This window comes from Candida pseudojiufengensis (genome assembly GCF_024610245.1).
Source record: "Candida pseudojiufengensis strain CBS 10847 chromosome Unknown scaffold6, whole genome shotgun sequence".
NCBI lineage: Eukaryota > Fungi > Ascomycota > Pichiomycetes > Serinales > Debaryomycetaceae > Lodderomyces > Lodderomyces pseudojiufengensis.
In genome coordinates this window covers 498,010-520,431 of record NW_026261522.1, presented here as the reverse complement: position 1 = coordinate 520,431, position 22,422 = coordinate 498,010, and the positions used below count along the sequence as shown (strand labels likewise).

The window sequence follows — 22,422 nt, the reverse complement described above, 5'->3', positions numbered from 1 at the left end:
ATGCAACTTACTTTTATTTTTCATAAATGAATACTATACACCTTACCTAATGTAGACAACTGCACACCTCCTTAATTTAAAAACCTGGTGATCTTTCTCTTGATGGGGATCTACTATATCTACCTCTATCTTCTCCTCTACTTTCTCTACGATAATCACCTCTTCCTTCATATGAACTTCTTTCTCTACCAGCTCCACCTGATCTATAACCACCTTCACTACCTCCACGACTTCCTCTATAATCTCCATATCCACCTCTACTACTTCCTCTATATCCACCTCTTGATCCATATCCATCATCATATCCACCATATCCTCCTCTTCCATAACCACCTCTACCACCGTATCCTCCACGATATCCACCTCTACCACCTCCATATCCGCCGTATCCATCATCATAACCTCCACCGTATCCACCTCTATAACCACCTCTTGGAGGACCATAACCTCCTGAATGACCATAACCATATCCACCTCTTCCTCTAAAACCACCTCTTGGTCTAGTTTGATAAGGATCAGATCTTGCTACTTGAACAACTAATCCATCACCAATTGTAAAAGGTAATTTTTGACCATCCAAATCTAAAGCTCTTTCACAACTTTCAGCATCTTTATATTCTACAAAAGCATATTTTTCTCCATCATCTGTTCTTGGTGGTGGAATATCTAATCTTACTAAATCTCCATATCTTTATGATTGACTGTTAGTTGAATGATTCTTTTATTGTTGAAATGGAATTTTGATTTTGATACATTGATTCTAATTCTTATTCTAATTCGTATCATCTTTTTTTTTCTATTGATTCTGATTTTCAAATTATTGATTCTTTGATTGATTCTTTGATTGATTCATTATTTTTTTTAGTCTATTGATCTTATTGCAGTAGTTCATAAAATAATGAGAAGTGAGTACATAAAAAATTTACATGAAAATGATCTTTGAAACTGGGCTCAATGAGAAATGAAATTATATGAAATGAACTAAAATGAAGTAAAGTGAAGTGAAGTGATACGTTCACAGTGAAATGAAAATAAAAATATGATTATGATAAAAATATGATTATGAAAATAATACTGAAATTGGAAATGGAAGAAATGAACAAAATGAAGTTCTGAAAATGAATGAAATGAACTGAAAATACAAAAATTCTTTGGCCGAATTATTGAGTTTTTGATCATGAATGTTAGATTTTATCAGAAATTGAAAGATTGGAATGAAATATTCTCCTAAAAAAGAAAAGTTAAAACAAAACAATTGAAAATGAAATTATTTGATTGTCTTGATTTTGAACTTTAAGATTGAGTCATAGTATTTAAGCAGACATGAAGTCTTGAATTGAGTATATGAGTGCTAAATGGCTAAAGTGATTGGAATACCGGAACATGGATCAATAAAAGATGCTTAATTGCTATTGAATTTGAAATGTTTCAATCAGTATAGTACCGCGTAATTGCAGATGATGCAAATCACTAGATCAATAACACGAATGTCATGAGTTAAATGAATCAGATTTTAATAAACGCAATGATCGTTATTATTTCAAATCTTTCAATTGAATCAATTTGCTTGAATCTTGATGTATAAATGAATGAATGAATGAATGAATGAATCTAATCTAATTTGAAGTTCGATTTGAATGAGGTACATACTTTTCAAACTCTGGTGCCAAATCAGCAGCCTTTGAGTCTCTAGAAAACCCAGTGACATATAATGTATTTTTAGGCATAGTTTGTTATGATTTTAAGGTTGTTTGGTTGTAGAAAACTTGAAAATTTAATTTTTTGTATGACCGAATTTTGTTCACTTTGATTTCAATGTCTCAAAAGTATATTATTTACTATTGACACTACTTGAGTATATTTTGGTAGCGTTCCCGATAGTGTCCAAAAATATGAAGTCATAAAATTCAAGTTTACGATATCAAATTCATTTTGCTTAATTTGGAAATAGATTAAGTATTGCGTGACTATTACATAATTGTCTCATACAATATTATGTAAGCGACAGAAAAAAAAAAAAAAATAAAAATAAAATCCCAACAATTTATTTTAAAGTTTAAAATCTTTATTATTTGTTGAGTGTTTCAAATTCAATACAATTAAAACAATAAAAAACAATAACAGCACATACTTTATTAAAATGTTTTGTGATAGTGTTCGATTGATTGATGATTGATTTCTTGAATGATATCTTCATCAGCCATTAGAACTATCAATTGTTGAACAAACCTTCAATGAAAAATTGAGTGAATATCGAGATAAAATACCAAACAAAACCAAGAACCCCTTAACTGAAAAGAAAGAGGGTTCCTGATTTTACTGACTCTATTCACTAAGATTGTAAGTGTAAGCAATGCATTTCAATTGATCAAATAAAATGAAAATGGTTTCATTGAATACCCTTATTATTATAGTTATTTTTTTATGACCCTTAAAATATGCAAAAACCTTAAAACGTTTCATAAATTTTATGTGAAAAGAAAATTAGTTTTTTTGCAACTATGTATGACATCTATATACAACGAAAGCAATTAGGTAACAGAGTTTGTTTCTTTTCTTTTCTTTTCTTCCAATTTAACTTTAATTCTATTCTATTAAAACATAGCTTAATCAAGAAAATCAGCCATACAATTCAAAGTCTAAATGAAGTTTACAGAGCCCAAGGCGTTATTGTTCATGTGGTTGTTTAGTAGAAAATGCTGATAGGTTCTACTATTTTTTCCAGTTCAGCTCTAGCCTTTATTTACTAAATCAGTACTTAACGAATTAAGCTTTAACACTTGATTGAACCACATATTTCTTTATAAATCTTTAGTTACGTATCATTAATATTATTATTATAATTATTAAGTATTGAAAAAGAGATTTTTTTTTTTTTCCTCTTTCACGTACTTTACTTTTAATTAAAAATAACTTTCAATTAAATTTTTATCAAATTTATTTTACATTTTTATTTACAACCACTTTATAGATATTTGTTTGAACTTATTACTTCGTACTTTCATTCAACTACTTCGACTAAACAACCTATTGAAAAACACCTAGACTTATTATACATTCAATATTATATTTATATTATACAAGAAAGTAAACTATTCAATTATCAATACATTACTATAGATTCAAATTAGTATATCACTTAGGGTCCTTACTTTATTCAAGGTCTGTACAATAAAAGATCAGTTTAATAACATAGAAGTTTTCGCTCTTTCAACAAGTGAAACACCAAATCATGACTTTTGTTATTAATGAAAGTGTAAAGACTACTCATTATCCGTTAAATAATAACAATAATTCAAACTATAATCCGGATGAAGATGAAACTTCAAGGTTTTTGAATGATGATCATGATATATTGGATGAATTTTTAGATCAAAGAGTTTATGATTCTATTGGAACAAATACTCCATCAAATAATAATATTAAAATTAAATCTGAAAATGATGAAAATTTATTAAATTCTTTATATGCTTTAACAAATGATCATACTTTAAATAATGACTTAAATAATGGAAATTATCAACAATTTTTAGATCTAACCAATCATAATGGAATTTCACATAATAATAGTATCATAAATAACAACAACAATAACAACAGCAATAATAACACCGATGGATTGACACAATCAAATGATAACAATGGATCCCCTAATGATTACTTATTTTTAGATATTCCAGATCAAAATTTTTCCCATATACCAAATCAATCAAGTTACGATACAAAGTCAATCAACAATAATCAACCAATTACAAATGATCCTTCAATTCATACACCTAAATCGATCAATTCACCAGAGCATATCAATGGAAACTCTACTCAAAACAAAAATGAATCAATAAGTAATAATCATCAATTATCAGAATATGAATTTATTAGAGAAGAATTAGGTAAATTGAAATTCGGTTGTCATAGAATGAAAGCTGTTCCAAAATCAGTAGCTGTACCTGATCCATCATATTTAGATTTTTCAAATGAAACAATGTCCAAATTACCATATCAAATGAGTTTATCAAGTTTACCTAATTATTCAAGAGTCGAAACACAAATTAAATGTGATATAAACTTAAGTCCAGCTCCAAAGCAAAGCCTTTTATACGTTCCCCAAGATTTAATATCAAAAAATAAATTTTGTCTTTCAGAACCTGTTGAATCATTACATCCAAAATTAAAAGAAAATTTATTATATTTAGATGCTTATGTATTAACATCAGATTTGAAAAAATCTTGTAATATATGCTCAAGATGTATTAAAAGAGAACAGAAAAGAGCTTCACGTGGTAAAGCGGCAGGAGAAGCAGATGATGGGCAATTTACAAAACAAACAGGATCAATCAAAAATAATTCAAGCAGCTGGGCTGATGAAAAAATGATGAAAAAAGCTGTAATTTTCAATTGTAAAGAAATTGTATCATTCCCATCACCAAATGGGTTGAATAATGACTCAAAATCAGTTGAATTATCAGCTAGAATTATATGTTATTGTAGACATCATAAAGAACTGAATGGATTTAAAATTTTGGTTGTTATTAAAGATAATAAAGGTGAAGTAGTTGGTAAACAAATTTCATCACCAATAATGATTATGGATAGAAAGAAAAATATTCCATTAACGAAAGATTCATTACCAAATTCTGTTGCAGGTTCATCTTCGAATTTACACGGTCTTGGTGAAAGTTCAACTTCAAGCAACAATAGAAAGAAAAAATTATCAACATCCGATTCAAAAAATGATCAAAGATCTTCACATGATTTTACAAATCAATTATCACCAAATTCATTGGATGAATCAAATTCAGAAATACAAATCAATACAGATGTAGATTCTACAAGAAGTTTGAAAAGAAAAAAATTATCTGTTGACGATTCATATAATACTTCATCAAATCCAATGTATAATGGAAGTATCAATGGATATTCACCAATGAGTAATAGTGATACAAATACTTCTACGAACATTCATATGATGAAACAACCAATAAGTTTCAATCCATTATCTCCATTAAGTCAACAACATCATCAATCAATTCAATTGCAACCTTCTCATTCACAACAATCGACGAATCAAAAATTACCATCAATTCAAAGAATTATTCCAGCACAAGGTCCAATAAGAGGTGGTATAGAAATAACGTTATTAGGATTTAATTTCAAGCCTGGATTACTGGTTAAATTTGGTCCAAATTTAGCATTAGCAACTCATTGTTGGTCTGAAACTACTATTGTTACTTATTTACCACCGGCATCACAACCAGGACAAGTTTTAGTTAGCTTTGATGGTGATGAAACTGCAATGTTAGGTGGACCACAACAACAACAAATCTTTACATATACAGATGATACTGATAGACAATTAATTGAATTAGCTTTACAAATTGTTGGATTGAAAATGAATGGTAAATTAGAAGATGCTAAAAATATTGCAAAGAGAATAGTTGGAACAGATAATAATAATAATAATTCAAATGGTAGATCTGCTTCAACTAGTAGTAGTACATCAACATCTCCAAATAATACTGTTCATAATACAAATCAAATTCATGCTAATGAATGGTTTAACAGTGCTCATGAATCGTTAAAAAAATTAACAAGTTCAGGATTATCAACTCAAATTGTTTTAGTAAGATTATTATCATTAGTTGATTTACCAAATTGTCCAATAATTATACCAAATTGGCAATTAACAAATAAACAAGGTCAAACATTATTACATTTAGCTACTTTAAAGAATTATAATAAATTAATAAAATTTTTAGTAATTCATGGATGTAAAATTGATGTTCAAGATAATCAAGGATTAACTCCATTATTTTTGGCATCAATGTGTGGTCAAAGAAAATTAATTGAATTATTTATTGAATGTAAATCTAATTGGAATATGAAATTAAAAAATGATAAATATTTACAAGATTATTGTGATTTAAATGTTATTGATATTTTTAATAAATTAGAAGAACAACATGAAACTGAATTAAGTGAAATTGGTGATGAATCAATAGTTAAAAAAGCAAATTCTTATGATTCTTTGAATTCATTATTTGAAAATAGTTATGGTCGTCATGTATCTAAAATGGTTCATGAAAATGTTAATGATTCTAAAATTAGTAATGGAAAATTTGATGATAATCATAGTACTACGTTTAATGAAGGTGGTGTATCTTCTTCATTTAATGAAACTAGAAGTTATTCATCTGATTTTGCGGATTCAGAATTTGAATCTGAAGATGATTATGATGAAGAAGAAGCAGATTATTGTGATGATGAATTTAGTGAAAATGATTTAATTGATGAAGAAAATGTAAGTGAAAATGAAGATGAAGATGATAATACTACAACAGAATTAAATTCACAAACATTAGATATACCACAAAAGAAAACTTCTAATGGAATAGCCCCACCATCACCAGGTTTATGGCAAAAAGTTAAAAATGTATTTAATAAAGAAGAAGAAAGTGATTCTTTACCTAATTATGATGATTTATTCCCATTTGGTCCAGCTTCACAATTAACTGCAAAACCAAAATCTACAATAGAACAACAGTTAAATAAAACAAAATCATCCACACTTACATCAACGACATCATCATCAACAACTACTTCTACTTCAAGCTCATCAGCTCATACCAGCAACCTCAATGATCAAGTTAAAGAACAAGAAGATATGGATTCAGGAATTGCATCAGATTCTTCAGAAGATATGGTAATGACATATATAAATCATCCAAGAAAATCAGTTGAAAATGATAAAATGTTAGTATTTTTTTGGATTCCTTCATTAGTTATTATAATTGGATTATTTTTAATGATTTATGTATTTGGTTATAATTTTAAACAAATTGATTTTATAAAAGAATTTGTTAGAAATTCTTTAGGTAATGTTATGGTTGGTAATGATAGAATTGGTAAAGTTTTTAAAAGTGCTACTACTTCAGTAACAAAACGAAATGGGGTAGAGGTTTAGATGAGAAGAGTGATGAAACAACCAGTTCATCATTTAGATGTAATTTTATATTTTTTTAAACGTGTTTATTTATTTCTTATTATACTATTTTTAATATAAATTTAATATAAAGTTTCCAGACCATATTTCCCTTATCCCCTTACTTTTAATTCAAGTATATAATTCTTCTAATTTCATAACATCAAAGTTTTTAATTGCTTCATCAACACTAAAATTTGATTCTACTTGATGCCATCTTTCATGTAATCTACCATACATTAAAACTAATTTTGGTTCATCACCATCTGTATCATTGACAGTTTTTTTACCAAATAATCTACCTTTTTCATTATTCCAAGCTTGAAAATTGATTTTGTCCCAAATTTCAGGTTTATTATAACCTAATCTTTTTAATTTGGGGGAATTTAAAGGTTCTGGATCAATTATTGATGTATTTTTTGGTTTTGAAAAATATATTAATACTAATCTTTTATATTCTTTTTGATCATCTGGTGGTGCTACAACTCTATGAATTGAAGATTTAAAATATCCACCAGTTATAAATTCCATTGCATCTCCAATATTAACAATAAGTCCATTGGGGGTATGACCAACATAATTCCATTCACCAGTAAAATAATTTCTAATTTGTAATGATAAAATAGGTTGAGATGTTATAAATGTAAAACCACCACTATCTGAATGACCTCTTAACCAAGTATTTTCAGTTTTAATTTGATCTTCAGGATCCATTGCTTCATACATCATAAATCTTCCTGTTCCACCACCTGAATTTTGATAATCTCCATCAATAACTGAAAAATAATTTTCATAAAGAAATCCTTCAGGAATTTCTAATGCTAAATCAGTTAAATTACATATTTTTCTAAGGGTATCACCATGTAAAAATCTATAATATTCTGCAATTTCTTCCAAATATTCTTTAATAATTTCTGGATAATTATTTGCTTTAGTATCAAATAAACTTGAATGATTTAAATTATTTAAATTATAATGAGTTATAGAATCTTCAACTCCATTTCTCATTGACCAATATTGTTTTGGTTTAAAACCTGAACCATTTTCACCTCCTGAACTTTTTGTTCTATCTTCTAAATCAGATTTCCAAGCTCCTGCTAAATAATCTTTTTGTTCTTCAACTGGTAATTCTAAAAGTGATTGAGCTACGGATTTTAAAAATTCTATCTTGGATAGATCAAACCCATGATTTGTTACTGATATAAATCCATAAGTTGATAATGATTTCTCAATTTTTGAAGCTAATTCTTTTCTTACATTTAAATTTTCTGGTCCTTCTTTATATAATGATAAATCTAAATGTTCTAATTCAACTGGTTTTATATTTGTTTTTGATAATGGAGCTTCTTTGAATGGTCTTAAATTATATTTATTTGATCGAACTGGCATAATTAGGTATATTAGTTTAAACTAACTAAAATATGAAACTTAATAAACGTCATGTCTTTGTGTATATATATAATCTTATCATTATTTGGAACTCCTTAATTTTTAAGGTGTGGATTAATCCTTGATTAGACAATTGACATAATTCTTGCAGATAATTAATTTAATCCGATCTATCTTTAATAATTTCTGTGGCTGCAAAATATTAATTGCGGGACGGAAAATTAACGAGATTTAAAGAGATATCGACACTACACAAAAAGTTTATCATTATAAATGGTTAGATTTCATTGACTTTACTAAAAATTTTGTTTCAAAGTATCCTTTAGTTTTGATTCAAATTCCTCTTTACTTGTGTCTTTTGTCCATCTTAAATCATAAGCCGGATGATTCGGTTTTAAATAAGTTGGATCATATGAACCATCACCTAATCCAAAAATATTTTCTCTAAATGTTAAATTTTCAGTTTTTGGATAATCTTCCCAAACTAATCCTCTTTTTTGTAATTCTGGTATAATTAATTCAACTATTTCTTTAAAACTATCAGGCATAACAGCATAACAAAAATTGAAACCATCAATTGTAGAAATATCAACAAATTCTTCAATTTGATCTGCTATTTCTTGTGGTGTACCAACAAAAATTATACCTGAACCTCCAATAGCTAAATTTTCAGCAACATATCTTCTTGTCTTTTTTAAATTTGGTGGATCTCCTGGAAATGGTTTTGTCATCATTTCTGCCATTGATCTAACTGCATTTGATTCAACTTGATCTAATTCTTCTTCATAATCATATTTATCTAAATCAATACCAGTCCAACCACCAAATAATGCTTGAGTTCCATCTAAATCAGCATATTTTTTATAATGTTGTAATTTTGCAACAGCTTCTTCATGTGTTGGTGCAGTTATAAGTGTTGCTAATTGAACTAGTTTAACATCTTCACGTTTTCTACCATTTTTTTCTAATAAAGCTGTTAATTTATCAATTTTACTTTTTAATCCATGAGGATTTGATCCATTTATAAATATACTTTCAGCATTTCTTGCAGCAAATTCTAAACCTTTTGTACTTGCACCAGCTTGTAAAATTGCAGGAATTCTTTGATATGGATTAGGTTCACAAATAAAAGGTCCAGGAACTTTATAATGTTTTCCATCAAAATTAATTTCTCTTATTTTATTTGGATCAGTATAAATTCTTTTAGTTTTATCTAATTTAACTGCATCATCAGCCCATGATGATAAAAATAATTGATATATAACTTCTAAATATTCTTGTGTTTTTTCATATCTTTCATCATGGTCAGGTAATGGTTGACCATTTAATAAATTTTTACAAGCAGTATTTAAATAAGAACTTACAATATTCCAACCAATTCTTCCTTTTGTTAAATGATCTAATGTAGCTAATCTTCTTGCAAAATGATATGGTGCTTCACTTATAGTTGCAAAAGTAATTGCAAATGATAAATTTTTAGTAACTGCTGCCATTGCTGAAATATAAGCACTTGGTTCATTTATTGGCCATTGAGCACCACTTATTGCAACTGGTGCAATATTTGAATTATTTGGAGTTCCACCACTTTTATAAACATCATAAGGACCTAAAACATCAGCTAAAAATAATGCATTAAATTTCCCCTTTTCTAATAATTTAGCTAATTCAATCCAATAATCTAATGAATTATATAAATGAGCTTGATTTTCAGGTACAGCAAATGTATTACTTTGAAGAATTGGAGTTAACATTGCAAACGCATTGATAATCAATGGTTTCCTTTCCTTTTTTTGTCTTTTAACGGTCATTGTTGATATTTTGAGAATCTAAAGTGTATGGAATAGAACCATAGACAATTTGATCAAGGAATTGACAACTTCATGATATTTTGTATTGAAATGGTTATAGAAATTTTTTGAAAAATTGTGGCATCAATCAAATTTGTCAACATAATAAACCCGACCCTAAATTCTTTAAGTTCCCTTACATTTGAATCAAAATTATCAGATCTAATAAACCTTATCTTTTGTATCCCTATTCCTTTAGTATTGGTAAATTTATGCAAGTATGATTCAAGTATGATCTGATCCAATCTTCATGAGATTTAATCTTATCTAATTATTGGTCTCTTGAATTGTATGCAGAAAAATTAATTTTATTTTTTGGTTTTATCAGTTTCAATTTTCCATACATAATATAGTCTACCAAAATGTCAAAGGAAAGGTAACGTAATACAGATAGGATAACACTTGAGGTGTAAGAAAAATCTAACAATCAAAGGCCTCCTGTTTTAAGGAATTCGGTTGGATCTGGAGAGAATTTTCACACTCGCTCAGACAGTTTAATTAGTGAATCTGTATCTTTTGATATCAACACAAATATTTCATCAGCGGTCTTCAAATTATGGAGAATTCATAATGTTAAGAAAGTTTCAGGTAATAATCAAAAACAAAAGAAGCAGATCGAGGTCAATAATGTGTTGCATTTAAGAAGCGGAATGATTACTAGATATTCTTCCATAATTGCTGCAAAACCACAATTCAAATCTCCTTTAGCACCAGTTAATCCAGCATCAATAGATAATGTTCAACAATCCACATCAATACAAATGGCAAAACCCCAAATCAAATCTCCATTAGCACCAATTAATCCAGCATCTATAGATAATGTTCAACAATCCTCATCCAAGCAAATGACAAAATCAATTGAAATAGACCAAACTACTCCAGCAATGGAAGTTCGAAGATCTAAAAGAAATAAAATTGTTAAAACGTATACAGAAAGTAGTGATGAAGAAGATGATGAAACAATAATCAATGAAAATAAAGAAAATGTATCACCAAATCCATCAACCACAACTCATAATAACATTAAAAATAAAAGGAATATTTTTCATATAAACTATAATAATTCAAATACTCCAAAATATTTAGGAAAATTTAATAATTTAAAAATTAATAATAAATTAAAACGTCAATGTAAATATTGTCCAAAACAATATAATGATTTAAAAGGTTTTAATCGTCATTTTGAACGTAAACATTTGAAGAAAAAATAGTTTAATAATTCAAGTAGTTAAATAGCTTTAGTAATGAGTATAAATATGATGTCTGAAACTTAAATGTACCAATACTCTTCAGATTTACGAGAACCCTGGATTCAGAAGTTACTTTAAAGTAATTAATATAAAGTTTTACATTTATTACATATTGCATACATATGCAAATACTGAAACCTTATCGATTAAATTATGTCGATCTAACAACGGTTTCTGCATAAGGATGTGATATAAAGATATAAATTTCATAAGGTCTCCTTTCCAGAATATTTGGATCTCGATTTCAAAGAATTAGGGTGAAGCTTGCACCTAGTAAATTCAAGATTTGGCTCAAATCATATTTTTTGATTTGACATTAACAGGATAAAAATTTGACATTTCTTCTATCAAACTGAAAGGAGATATACTCTTTGTAGGGAAATAGCTCAAAAGTTGATCTGAAAAGCCGAATTTTGACTCAGATCAGTCTTACTTCACATTTGTTTTTATGTCTTCTTCTTTTGTATTATTAGCCATATTTTTAAACGGCATCGACTTTTTTATTTTAAATAGTCACAATATGAAACAAAGGAATTTTGTTTTATTTTGTACAACAAGATAACGGAATTTTATATTTATTTTCTGATGATGTTTTTAAGGATAAAGTTCTGAAACCCCATTCATTAAACTACTGAACTTTTCATCAGTATTAGCACTCTGTTACTACTAACAACATCTAATTCATTCAACAAAGCGGTGATTGTATTTGTCGGATCGGGTCTTATCTTTTTTTCTACGGGAATTTCAATTTGATTTACGATTTGCGAAATTAATTGTATTACAATATAAAGTCCTAAAATTTGCCTTCATTAAATTAATAGCCTATAATCGAGTCAATTACATATAATTACAGAAGCGTAATGGAAGAAGTGTAGTCACAAACATTATTTTGTAACCAATTTCTTAATTTTGATGTTTTAAATTCCGCTGGAGATAAGTCCCAAAGTAGTTAATCGAGGTCTTCTCTATTTCCTTTTTATACAGAGTATTATAAGAAAAATGTTACAACTTAAACAAACGAATCAACCTTGAAGCCTCTGAAGTCAAATAGTGATAGCTAAGTCCATGATAGTGTCAATCATTGAAGTAGTACTTTATTTCAAAGTATTGTTTACTCAAGGCAGAATATATGAGTCAAATCATTGATAAGCAGTGAAAAATACAAAAAGAAATATAATTAGACTGTAAATCATACATAGATAATAATAGATAATAAATCAGTATGAAGTAGTTGAAGTAAGACACGAGTGCAGTATAAAAAGGATGATTTGAATGAATTGGGTAAATCAGTCATAATTTCTTTCGACTAAAACCGTATGAAGTTTAAATGAGTCTAATGAATAAATTTTTCTACGAAGCACGGAGTTAAATTATCATTAGTTTGATAAATCCGCTCGCTTCACTATATAATATACGGCCATAGTAATAAATTTATTATTCAATTAGGATAAATATATTACATATTATAATACGTCTTTGTGTAACAATGTCTATAGTTAAGAGAATGTCTTATTTAACTTAAAAAAGTTTAATTCTTTAATGTAATTAGAATAAATATATTTTCATTTGCTTTTAATATTATACAATATCATTTTTCAAATATATTTTTACAACCAACTATTCAACTTTCTATCAAAGTACATTAGTTATTGATTCGATTAGCAAAATTATTGGAATTTGCTACAAGATATTTATTTTATCTCAAATATTTCATATATTAATTTATTTATTCATTTCTCATATTCATTAATTTTCATTGTTTAATCTCATTTTAAAATTTTATCATTATTTCATCGTCATCATCATTTCAAATATCCAAATTTTAATACAAACCATAAATCATGACTAATCCAGAATTAGAAAATCAACAACTAAGTCTACAACGACAGAAAAGATTAGTAAGTTTTATGTTTTCAAAAAAAGTACCTCATATTCCAACTCAAGATGAAAGAAAACCTTATCCTCAACATTCTGCTAATATAATATCACAATTATTTTTTTGGTGGTTAGCACCAGTAATGAAAACTGGTTATAAAAGAACTTTACAACCAGATGATTTATTTTATTTAACTAATGATATAAAAGTTGAAAAAATGGCAGATGATTTTTATGGTTATATGACAAAAGATATTGAAAAAGCAAGAGAAAATCATATTATTGAAAAATGTAAAGAAAGAGGTGAAACTTTAACAAATTCAACAGTTGATCCTGAAATTGATTTAAAAGATTTTAAATTAAGTAAATTTATTACAGTTTGGGCTTTAGCTAAAACTTTTAAATGGCAATATTTATTTGCTTGTACTTGTTTAGCTTTATCAAATGCTGGACAAACAACTATGCCATTATTAACTAAAAAATTAATTCAATATGTTGAAATGAAAGCATTGGGCCATGAAACAGGTATTGGTAAAGGTCTTGGTTATTCATTTGGTGTTACTGCATTAATTTTTGTTGTTGGTGTTTTAATAAATCATTTCTTTTATAGATCAATGATAACTGGAGCTCAAGCAAAAGCTGTTTTAACAAAAGCTTTATTAGATAAATCATTTAAATTAAGTGCAGAAGCTAAGCATAAATATCCAGTTGGTAAAATTACTTCAATGTTAGGTACAGATTTATCAAGAATTGATTTTGCATTAGGTTTTCAGCCGTTTTTATTTGTTTTTCCAATACCTATTGCCATTGCTATTGCTATTTTAGTTGTTAATATTGGTGTTGCTTCATTAGTTGGTGTTGCAATTTTATTAGTTTTTATGGTTGGAATTGCAGCAGCAACTGGTAAATTATTTGCATTTAGAAAAACAGCTAATTTTTTTACAGATTCAAGAGTAAATTATATAAAAGAAGCTTTAAATAATTTAAAAATTATTAAATTTTATTCTTGGGAACCACCATATCATGAAAATATTTCAGATATTCGTAAAAAGGAAATGAGAATCATATATAAGATGCAAGTATTAAGAAATATTGTTACTTCATTTGCTATGTCATTAACTTTATTTGCTTCAATGACTGCATTTTTAGTTCTTTATGCTATTGCTAATGGAAGAAGAGATCCTGCTTCAATTTTTTCATCATTATCTTTATATAATGTATTAACTCAACAAGTGTTTTTATTACCTATGGCTTTAGCTACTGGTGCAGATGCTTTTATGGGTATTTCAAGAGTTGGTGAATTTATGTCTCAAAGTGAAATTAATCAAGATGAAAATTCTATTGAAGCTCCACCAAGTATTAAAGAAATTATGGATAAAGAAAATTTATCTATTGAAGTTAATCATGCAAGTTTTGAATGGGAAATTTTTGAAGATGAAGAAGAAGAACAAAGTTCAGGTAAAGATTCCAAAAAATCAAAGAAGGATAATAAGAAAGATAATGAGAAGAAAAGCATTGATGAAACTAACACATATCATGAAGATTCAAATGATGAAAAATTATCATCAAAAGGATTAGATGATTCAACAACTGATATATCAGCTGATGAAGATGTTAAATTTGAAGGATTGAAAGATATTGATTTAAAAATCAAAAAGGGAGAATTTGTAGTTATAACTGGTTTAATTGGTTCAGGAAAATCTTCATTATTAGCAGCCATGTCTGGGTTTATGAAACGTACTAGTGGTTCAGTTTATGTTGATGGTTCATTATTACTTTGTGGTTATCCTTGGGTACAAAATACTACAGTAAAAGAAAATATTTTATTTGGATCTGAATATAATGAAGAAAAATATAATCAAGTTATTTATGCTTGTTCTTTAGAAGCAGATTTAGAAATTTTACCAGCTGGAGATAGAACAGAAATAGGTGAAAGAGGTATTACATTATCTGGAGGTCAAAAGGCAAGAATTAATTTAGCTCGTGCTGTTTATGCTAACAAGGAGATTATTTTATTAGATGATGTTTTAAGTGCAGTTGATGCTCGTGTTGGTAAACATATTATGAATAATTGTATTATGGGTTTATTAAAAGATAAAACTAGAATTTTAGCTACTCATCAAATATCATTAATTGGAGAAGCTGATAGAATTATATTTTTAAATGGTGATGGATCAATTGAAACTGGAACATTTGATGAATTAAAAGCTAGTAATGAAGGTTTTAAAACATTAATGACATATAATAGTGAATCCAAAAAGGAAGAAGAAGAAGAAACAGTTGAAGAATTTGAAGATGTTGAAGAACAAGAATTATCTGAAGAAAAAAGATTAATTGAACGTCAATTAACTCAAAGATCAATTTTTTCAAATAAAACTGGAAGTACTAATGCAAAGGGAGAACCTGAAGATGAAGAAGCTCGTCATAGAGAATTCAATGTTGATGCAAATGCAAGTGGGAAATTAATTGATGATGAAGAAAGAGCTGTTAATGCCATAAGTTATAAAGTTTATGCAAGATATATTGAATTAGGTTCAGGTAAATATGGACCATGGATTATTGTACCTTTATTATTAGCATTAATGATTTTAACTACTTTTACTCAAATTTTTACAAATACTTGGTTATCATTTTGGACTGAATATAAATTTGATAATAGACCAGATAAATTTTATATTGGTCTTTATATTATGTTTACATTTTTATCATTCTTTTTATTAACAATAGAATTCATTGTTTTAGTTTATATTACAAATACTGCTTCGGTTATGTTGAATGTTTTAGCTGTTAAAAAGGTTTTACATGCACCAATGTCATTTATGGATACAACTCCAATGGGTAGAATTTTGAATAGATTTACTAAAGATACTGATGTTTTAGATAATGAAATTGGTGATCAGTTAAGATTCTTTTTATTTGTATTTTGTAATATTATTGGTGTTTTGATATTATGTATTATTTATTTACCATGGTTTGCTATTGCAATTCCATTCCTTGGGGTTTTATTTGTTGCAGTTGCTAATTATTATCAATCATCAGCAAGAGAAGTTAAACGTTTAGAAGCTATTCAAAGATCTTTGGTTTATAATAATTTTAATGAAACTTTGAGTGGTATGGCTACAATTAAAGCATATCATGCAACTAGCAGATTTGCGGATAAAAGTAATTATTTAATTGATAGAATGAATGAAGCTTATTATATAACAATTGCAAATCAACGTTGGTTAGCTATTCATATGGATTTTATTGCTTGTTTATTTGCATTACTTATTGCATTATTATGTGTCAATAGAGTTTTCAATGTTAGTGCAGCTTCGACTGGTTTAATTTTATCTTATGTTTTACAAATTGCTGGACAACTTTCTATGCTTATAAGAACTTTTACACAAGTTGAAAATGAAATGAATTCTGCAGAAAGATTAAATTCATATGCTTCAAATTTACCTGAAGAAGCTCCTTATGTTATAACTGAAAATGCCCCTCCTCCAGATTGGCCATCACAAGGTGCTATTGCTTTTGATAGAGTATCATTATCTTATAGACCAGGATTACCATTAGTTTTAAAAAATTTAAATTTTAATGTTAAACCAATGGAAAAAATTGGAATTTGTGGTAGAACAGGTGCTGGTAAATCATCAATTATGACTGCACTATATAGATTATCTGAATTAGAATCAGGTAAAGTTGAAATTGATGGTATAGATATTTCAAAATTAGGTTTACAAGATTTAAGATCTAAATTGGCTATTATTCCACAAGATCCTGTATTATTTAGAGGTACAATTAGAAAAAATTTAGATCCATTTAATGAACATTCAGATAATAAATTATGGGATGCTTTAAGAAAAACAGGATTAATTGAAGAGGCTAAACTAGAATCAGTTAAAAAACAAGTTAAACCAGTTAAATTATCCGAAGCTGAGAAAAAAACTGATGGTAGTACAGTTGAACCTTCAACATTACATAAATTTCATTTAGATCAATCTGTTGAAGAAGAAGGTTCAAATTTTTCATTAGGTGAAAGACAATTAATTGCATTTGCAAGAGCACTAGTACGTGATTCAAAAATTCTAATTATGGATGAAGCAAGTAGTTCAGTTGATCAAATTTCAGATTCAAAAATTCAAGAAACTATTATTAGAGAATTTGCAAATCGTACAATATTATGTATTGCTCATAGATTAAAAACTATTATAAATTATGATAGAATTTTAGTATTAGATAAAGGAGAAGTTAAAGAATTTGATACTCCTTATAATTTATTTAAATCAAAAGGTTCAATTTTTCATCAAATGTGTGAACGTTCAAATGTTACAGAAGAAGATTTTAAAAATGCTACAAAGTTTTAAAAAATAAATAAATGAAATTTCAAAGCTACGTTCTTTTTATATTCAGTTCAAATTTAATGTGAAGATGTTAGAAATAACTAATAAAAGTTTATAAAAATATTTAATTTATAGAAATTTAATGATCTTATTTAATATTTTATTGTAGTAAGTCAAATACGGCTATGTTTGATCGGATAAAATCATTACACGTACATAGAACAAATGAAATTTTGTAATAAATTTGATTCTATTTATAGTTTCAACTCTCATTATATGAAAGACGAATGACATGAAATTTCTTATAGATATATTTCTGCCAAGTTTTTAGACTAAGTTCCGACTGTTTTTGAAATCAAGCATAGGGTCTTGATGAAGATTTTACAAGACTTGAAGAAGGAATCTTGACATTCCAAATACAGTATATTAAAATAATAAATTCTCGTAATACGTAATCGATTTTAAATTAAGGGGAGAATATTTAAACGCAATTAAGAAATTAATTTTAAGAAGTGATTATTATTGTACTCCATAATTTATTATTACAAGACCTTCATTAACAACTACACCCTTCTCAATTGTGTTAGTTCACCAAATTATTGGAACTGATAAAGCAATTGACCTAAAAATTACCAAAGAATGCTGTCGGACGTAAAAAGTACAACCTCACAACCACACAAAGATCAAAGTCAAAATCAATTTAAACATTTTGTAAATAAATTAAAAGGACAACCAGATTCATATGAGAGAAAGCAGCGATATATATTTGGAAGAACATTAGGAGCTGGTTCATTTGGAATAGTAAGATATGCAAGAGATAGAGAAACTGGAGAAGATGTTGCAGTTAAAATCATTTTAAAAAAAGCATTAAAAGGAAATGAACAATTAGTATTAGATGAAATGAAATTATTAGAAGAATTACATAATCCTCATATAGTTGGATTTAGAGATTGGTTTGAAAGTAAAGATAAATTTTATTTAGTAACTCAATTAGCTACTGGTGGTGAATTATTTGATCGTATTATAAGTAAAGGTAGATTTACTGAACATGATGCTTCATTAGTAGTGATTCAAATGTTGGAAGCTATACAATATTTACATAATAAAGATATTGTTCATCGAGATATAAAACCTGAAAATGTATTATATTTAACAGAAGATGAAAATAGTCCTATTGTTTTAGCTGATTTTGGTATAGCTAAAAGATTACAAGATGCTTCTGAAAAATTAACATCTTCTGCTGGTTCTTTTGGTTATGCTGCTCCTGAAGTAATATTAGGTACTGGACATGGTAAACCATGTGATATTTGGTCATTAGGTGTTGTCACATATACTTTACTTTGTGGTTATTCTCCATTTAGATCAGAAAATGTATCAGATTTTATAAATGAAGTCAAACATAATAATGCCGTCATATTTCACGCCGATTATTGGAGGGATGTATCAAAAGACGCTAGAAGATTTATAATTAAAGCATTACAATATGATCCTGACAATAGACCAACAGCTACACAATTATTAGAAGATCCATGGTTAGTATCTATAGCTCATCAACATAATGAAACTGACTTATTACCCAATGTTAAAGAAGGTTTCGATGCTAAAGCTAAATTTAGACAAGCTATTGCACTTGTTAAATTACAAAATAGAATTAATAAATTAAAACAAATGCAAACTGAAGAAGATGATGATCCAAGTGAAATCAATTTATTTAATGAAGAAGGAAATTTAAGTAAAAAACAAAGTACTGATGGTGAAGCTTTAACAAATTGGCAAAAATTAAATGATGCTTTAAGTGCTACAAAACAAGATCCAAATCGTTCAAAAGATTCCTTGGCTTCGGCGTCAGGTCTTAAAACTAATGCAGCTTCTAATGCATTTGTACAATTAGTTCATGCCGCTTCTGAAAATAAACATAGAGTTTCTAGTTATCGAGATGAAGAACAAACCTATAAAGATAAAGATAAAGAAAAAATCACAAGCAAAAGCGAAGGCAAAGAATGATTCATAAGTATGATGAACCTTATTTTTTTATAGTATTTTGTATTAATAATATTACACTTTGATAATTTAATACTTTTTGTTTGTTATTTATTTTATTTAACGACAAATCGAAAAAAAAAAAAAAAAATTTGTGTATCGAGTATCGTGATTCCACAAAAGATCAGTTGGTTGTAAATACAAATAACTTAGATAAAAACATTGAAATTTTTATTTATTCAATTTTGATGTGTTAACAAAGAAAAACAAAGAGAAGGTTTTGAATGAATGGTGTTAAAACAAATGGAGATTATACTCCTCAATTATACCTTGACGCGGAAGATAAAACTGAAGAAGCATTAAGTAAATTTGAAGAATTAGAAGCATGTACATATAAAAGAAAAGATTTAGGATCATCTTCTAAAATTAATCCAAATGATAAGAAACCAAAAAGAAAAACAGAATATATAACTTGTGATTGTGAAGAAGAATGGGATAGTGAATTACAAAAGAATTTAGCATGTGGAGAACATTCAAATTGTATTAATAGAATTACTTCTGTTGAATGTACAAATAAACATTGTTTATGTGGCGAAGATTGTCAAAATCAAAGATTTCAAAAAAGAGAATATGCAGATGTGTCTGTTTTTCAAACTGAACTTAAAGGATATGGATTAAGAGCAAATTCAACTATAAATGAAGGTCAGTTTATTTATGAATATATTGGAGAAGTTATTGATGAACCGACATTCCGAAATAAAATGGTTGAATACGATGTAAAACAATATAAACATTTTTATTTCATGATGTTGAAAACTGATTCATTTATAGATGCTACTGAAAAGGGTTCATTAGCAAGATTTGTTAATCATTCATGTAATCCAAATGCATTTGTTGATAAATGGGTAGTTGGTGATAAATTAAGAATGGGGATTTTTTCAAAAAGAAAAATAATACCAGGAGAAGAAATTACTTTTGATTATAATGTTGATAGATATGGAGCACAATCACAACCATGTTATTGTGGTGAACCAAATTGTCTTAAATTTATGGGTGGTAAAACTCAAACAGATGCTGCATTATTATTACCTGAAGGTTTTGCAGAAGCTTTAGGAGTTACTTCAAGAATTGAAAAAGCTTGGTTAAAAGAAAATAAACATCTTAGATCAAAATATCAAAAAGATGATTCTACAATTAATGAAATGTTTATACAAAGTTTAGAAATTCAACCAATGCAAGAATATGATGTATCTAAAGTTATGGCTGCATTAATGAAAGCTCAACAACAATCTATCATTCAAAAATTAATTGGAAGAATGGAATTAACTGAAGATTCCTATATTAATTCCTTAATGGTTAAATTTCATGGACATAAGACTTTGGCAGGAATTTTACAAGAAACCAATGATGAAGAATTAATTACACTGATATTGAATATACTATCGAAATGGCCAGCTAAAACTAAAAATAAAATATCATCATCACAAATTGAAGATGTCTTAAAAGAAATACAATCTATTACAAGTAATGAAGATATAAAAGATTTAATACAAGAATTACTAGATAAATGGTCCGTATTAGAAATTGCTTATAGAATTCCAAAAGGTCAAAGTACAGATAATTCTTTGATGGCTTCATATGGAAGAGTATCAAGATCACCTGAACATCAACCAAATAATGATTATCAATACCAACTGTCAGATCTTCAAAACAATGATAATCAACTAGACAGTCACAATAATGTTGATCAACCGGAAATATATGATGGATATAGATTACCAAGAAATTGGAAATCAACATTTGATAATAATTCTCGAAAATATTATTTTTATAACACTCAAACAAAAGAAACTACTTGGGATTTACCATTTGGTTCAATACCGGTAAGACCAAAATTACCAATCGGACCAAGTGCAGATCAAAATTTACAACAACAACAACAACAACAACAACAACAAATACAACAAAATAAATCAAAATTTGAATTAGAAATTGCAAGAAGAGAAGAAGAACGAATACAAGAAGAAAGAAAATTAAAAGCTCAAGAATTAATTGATAGGGAATTACAATTAAAAGCATTAATTGAATTAGCTAAATCAACACAAGTTGAAGAAACTAAAGAAAAATCTAAACTGAATGGACATCATCGTTCATCTGATCATAAAAAAAGAGATAAACATAAAGATCGTAAGAAAGAGCATTCTTCAAGTCATAAAAAATCATCACATTCATCACATTCATCATCACTGTCATCATCAAAACCTAAAAAAGAAGTTTCATTAGAACAACAATGGAAACATGTTTTAGCTAAACATGTACCAAATCTTATAAAATCTTTTGAATCACAAATTGGTAAAGATAATGTAAAAGGTTGTGCAAAAGATCTTGTAAATACTTTAGCCACAAAGGAAATTAAACAAAATAATGAAATTAATTCAGTACCAAAAGAATTAGATAAACATAAATTAAAAAAGATAAAACAATATTCTAATTCTTATATGGAAAAATTTTTAATTAAATATAAAACTAAAAAAGAAAATAAAAGAAAAGCTAATGGTGGAAGTGTAGATTCAAATTCAAATACAAATGCTAATACAAATACAAATACAAGTTATGATGATGTTGATGATGAAAATGATACTTATGAACCTGAAACTGTGGAAAAACATGATTTTAAAAAACAAAAAATTGAATAAAAATTATAATACATGTAATACTTATAGATGAAAAAAGTATCAATAATCTTATCATTATTTAAAATCTATCGTTTATTTCTC

At 27.5% G+C, this 22,422-nt stretch overlaps 8 protein-coding genes across 8 annotated transcripts; 5 read left to right on the top strand and 3 right to left on the bottom strand. All coding sequences in view use genetic code 12, as the record gives it.

Moving 5' to 3' along the window:
- Positions 1 to 76: 76 nt before the first annotated feature.
- On the bottom strand, positions 77 to 1,727 carry SLR1 (Slr1p; the record flags this gene model as incomplete). Its single annotated transcript, XM_051758019.1, has 2 exons — positions 77 to 689; positions 1,651 to 1,727. The coding sequence occupies 2 exons, from the start codon at positions 1,725 to 1,727 to the stop codon at positions 77 to 79; spliced, it is 690 nt and encodes a 229-aa protein (XP_051617060.1).
- Positions 1,728 to 3,232: 1,505 nt separating this feature from the next.
- On the top strand, positions 3,233 to 6,961 carry SPT23 (Spt23p; the record flags this gene model as incomplete). The annotated part of the gene is made up of 1 exon (XM_051758008.1): positions 3,233 to 6,961. One exon carries the CDS (start codon positions 3,233 to 3,235, stop codon positions 6,959 to 6,961), a length of 3,729 nt encoding a protein of 1,242 aa, XP_051617059.1.
- Positions 6,962 to 7,111: 150 nt separating this feature from the next.
- KGF55_000320 (uncharacterized protein) lies at positions 7,112 to 8,368 on the bottom strand (the record flags this gene model as incomplete). Its single annotated transcript, XM_051757997.1, has 1 exon — positions 7,112 to 8,368. One exon carries the CDS (start codon positions 8,366 to 8,368, stop codon positions 7,112 to 7,114), a length of 1,257 nt encoding a protein of 418 aa, XP_051617058.1.
- A 296-nt stretch (positions 8,369 to 8,664) lies between these two features.
- KGF55_000319 (uncharacterized protein) lies at positions 8,665 to 10,176 on the bottom strand (the record flags this gene model as incomplete). The annotated part of the gene is made up of 1 exon (XM_051757986.1): positions 8,665 to 10,176. The coding sequence occupies one exon, from the start codon at positions 10,174 to 10,176 to the stop codon at positions 8,665 to 8,667; it is 1,512 nt and encodes a 503-aa protein (XP_051617057.1).
- Positions 10,177 to 10,577: 401 nt separating this feature from the next.
- On the top strand, positions 10,578 to 11,426 carry KGF55_000318 (uncharacterized protein; the record flags this gene model as incomplete). Its single annotated transcript, XM_051757975.1, has 2 exons — positions 10,578 to 10,591; positions 10,664 to 11,426. 2 exons carry the CDS (start codon positions 10,578 to 10,580, stop codon positions 11,424 to 11,426), a joined length of 777 nt encoding a protein of 258 aa, XP_051617056.1.
- Positions 11,427 to 13,306: 1,880 nt separating this feature from the next.
- KGF55_000317 (uncharacterized protein) lies at positions 13,307 to 17,689 on the top strand (the record flags this gene model as incomplete). Its single annotated transcript, XM_051757964.1, has 1 exon — positions 13,307 to 17,689. One exon carries the CDS (start codon positions 13,307 to 13,309, stop codon positions 17,687 to 17,689), a length of 4,383 nt encoding a protein of 1,460 aa, XP_051617055.1.
- A 615-nt stretch (positions 17,690 to 18,304) lies between these two features.
- On the top strand, positions 18,305 to 19,669 carry CMK2 (calmodulin-dependent protein kinase; the record flags this gene model as incomplete). Its single annotated transcript, XM_051757952.1, has 1 exon — positions 18,305 to 19,669. One exon carries the CDS (start codon positions 18,305 to 18,307, stop codon positions 19,667 to 19,669), a length of 1,365 nt encoding a protein of 454 aa, XP_051617054.1.
- A 260-nt stretch (positions 19,670 to 19,929) lies between these two features.
- SET2 (histone methyltransferase) lies at positions 19,930 to 22,341 on the top strand (the record flags this gene model as incomplete). Its single annotated transcript, XM_051757941.1, has 1 exon — positions 19,930 to 22,341. The coding sequence occupies one exon, from the start codon at positions 19,930 to 19,932 to the stop codon at positions 22,339 to 22,341; it is 2,412 nt and encodes an 803-aa protein (XP_051617053.1).
- Positions 22,342 to 22,422: the final 81 nt, after the last annotated feature.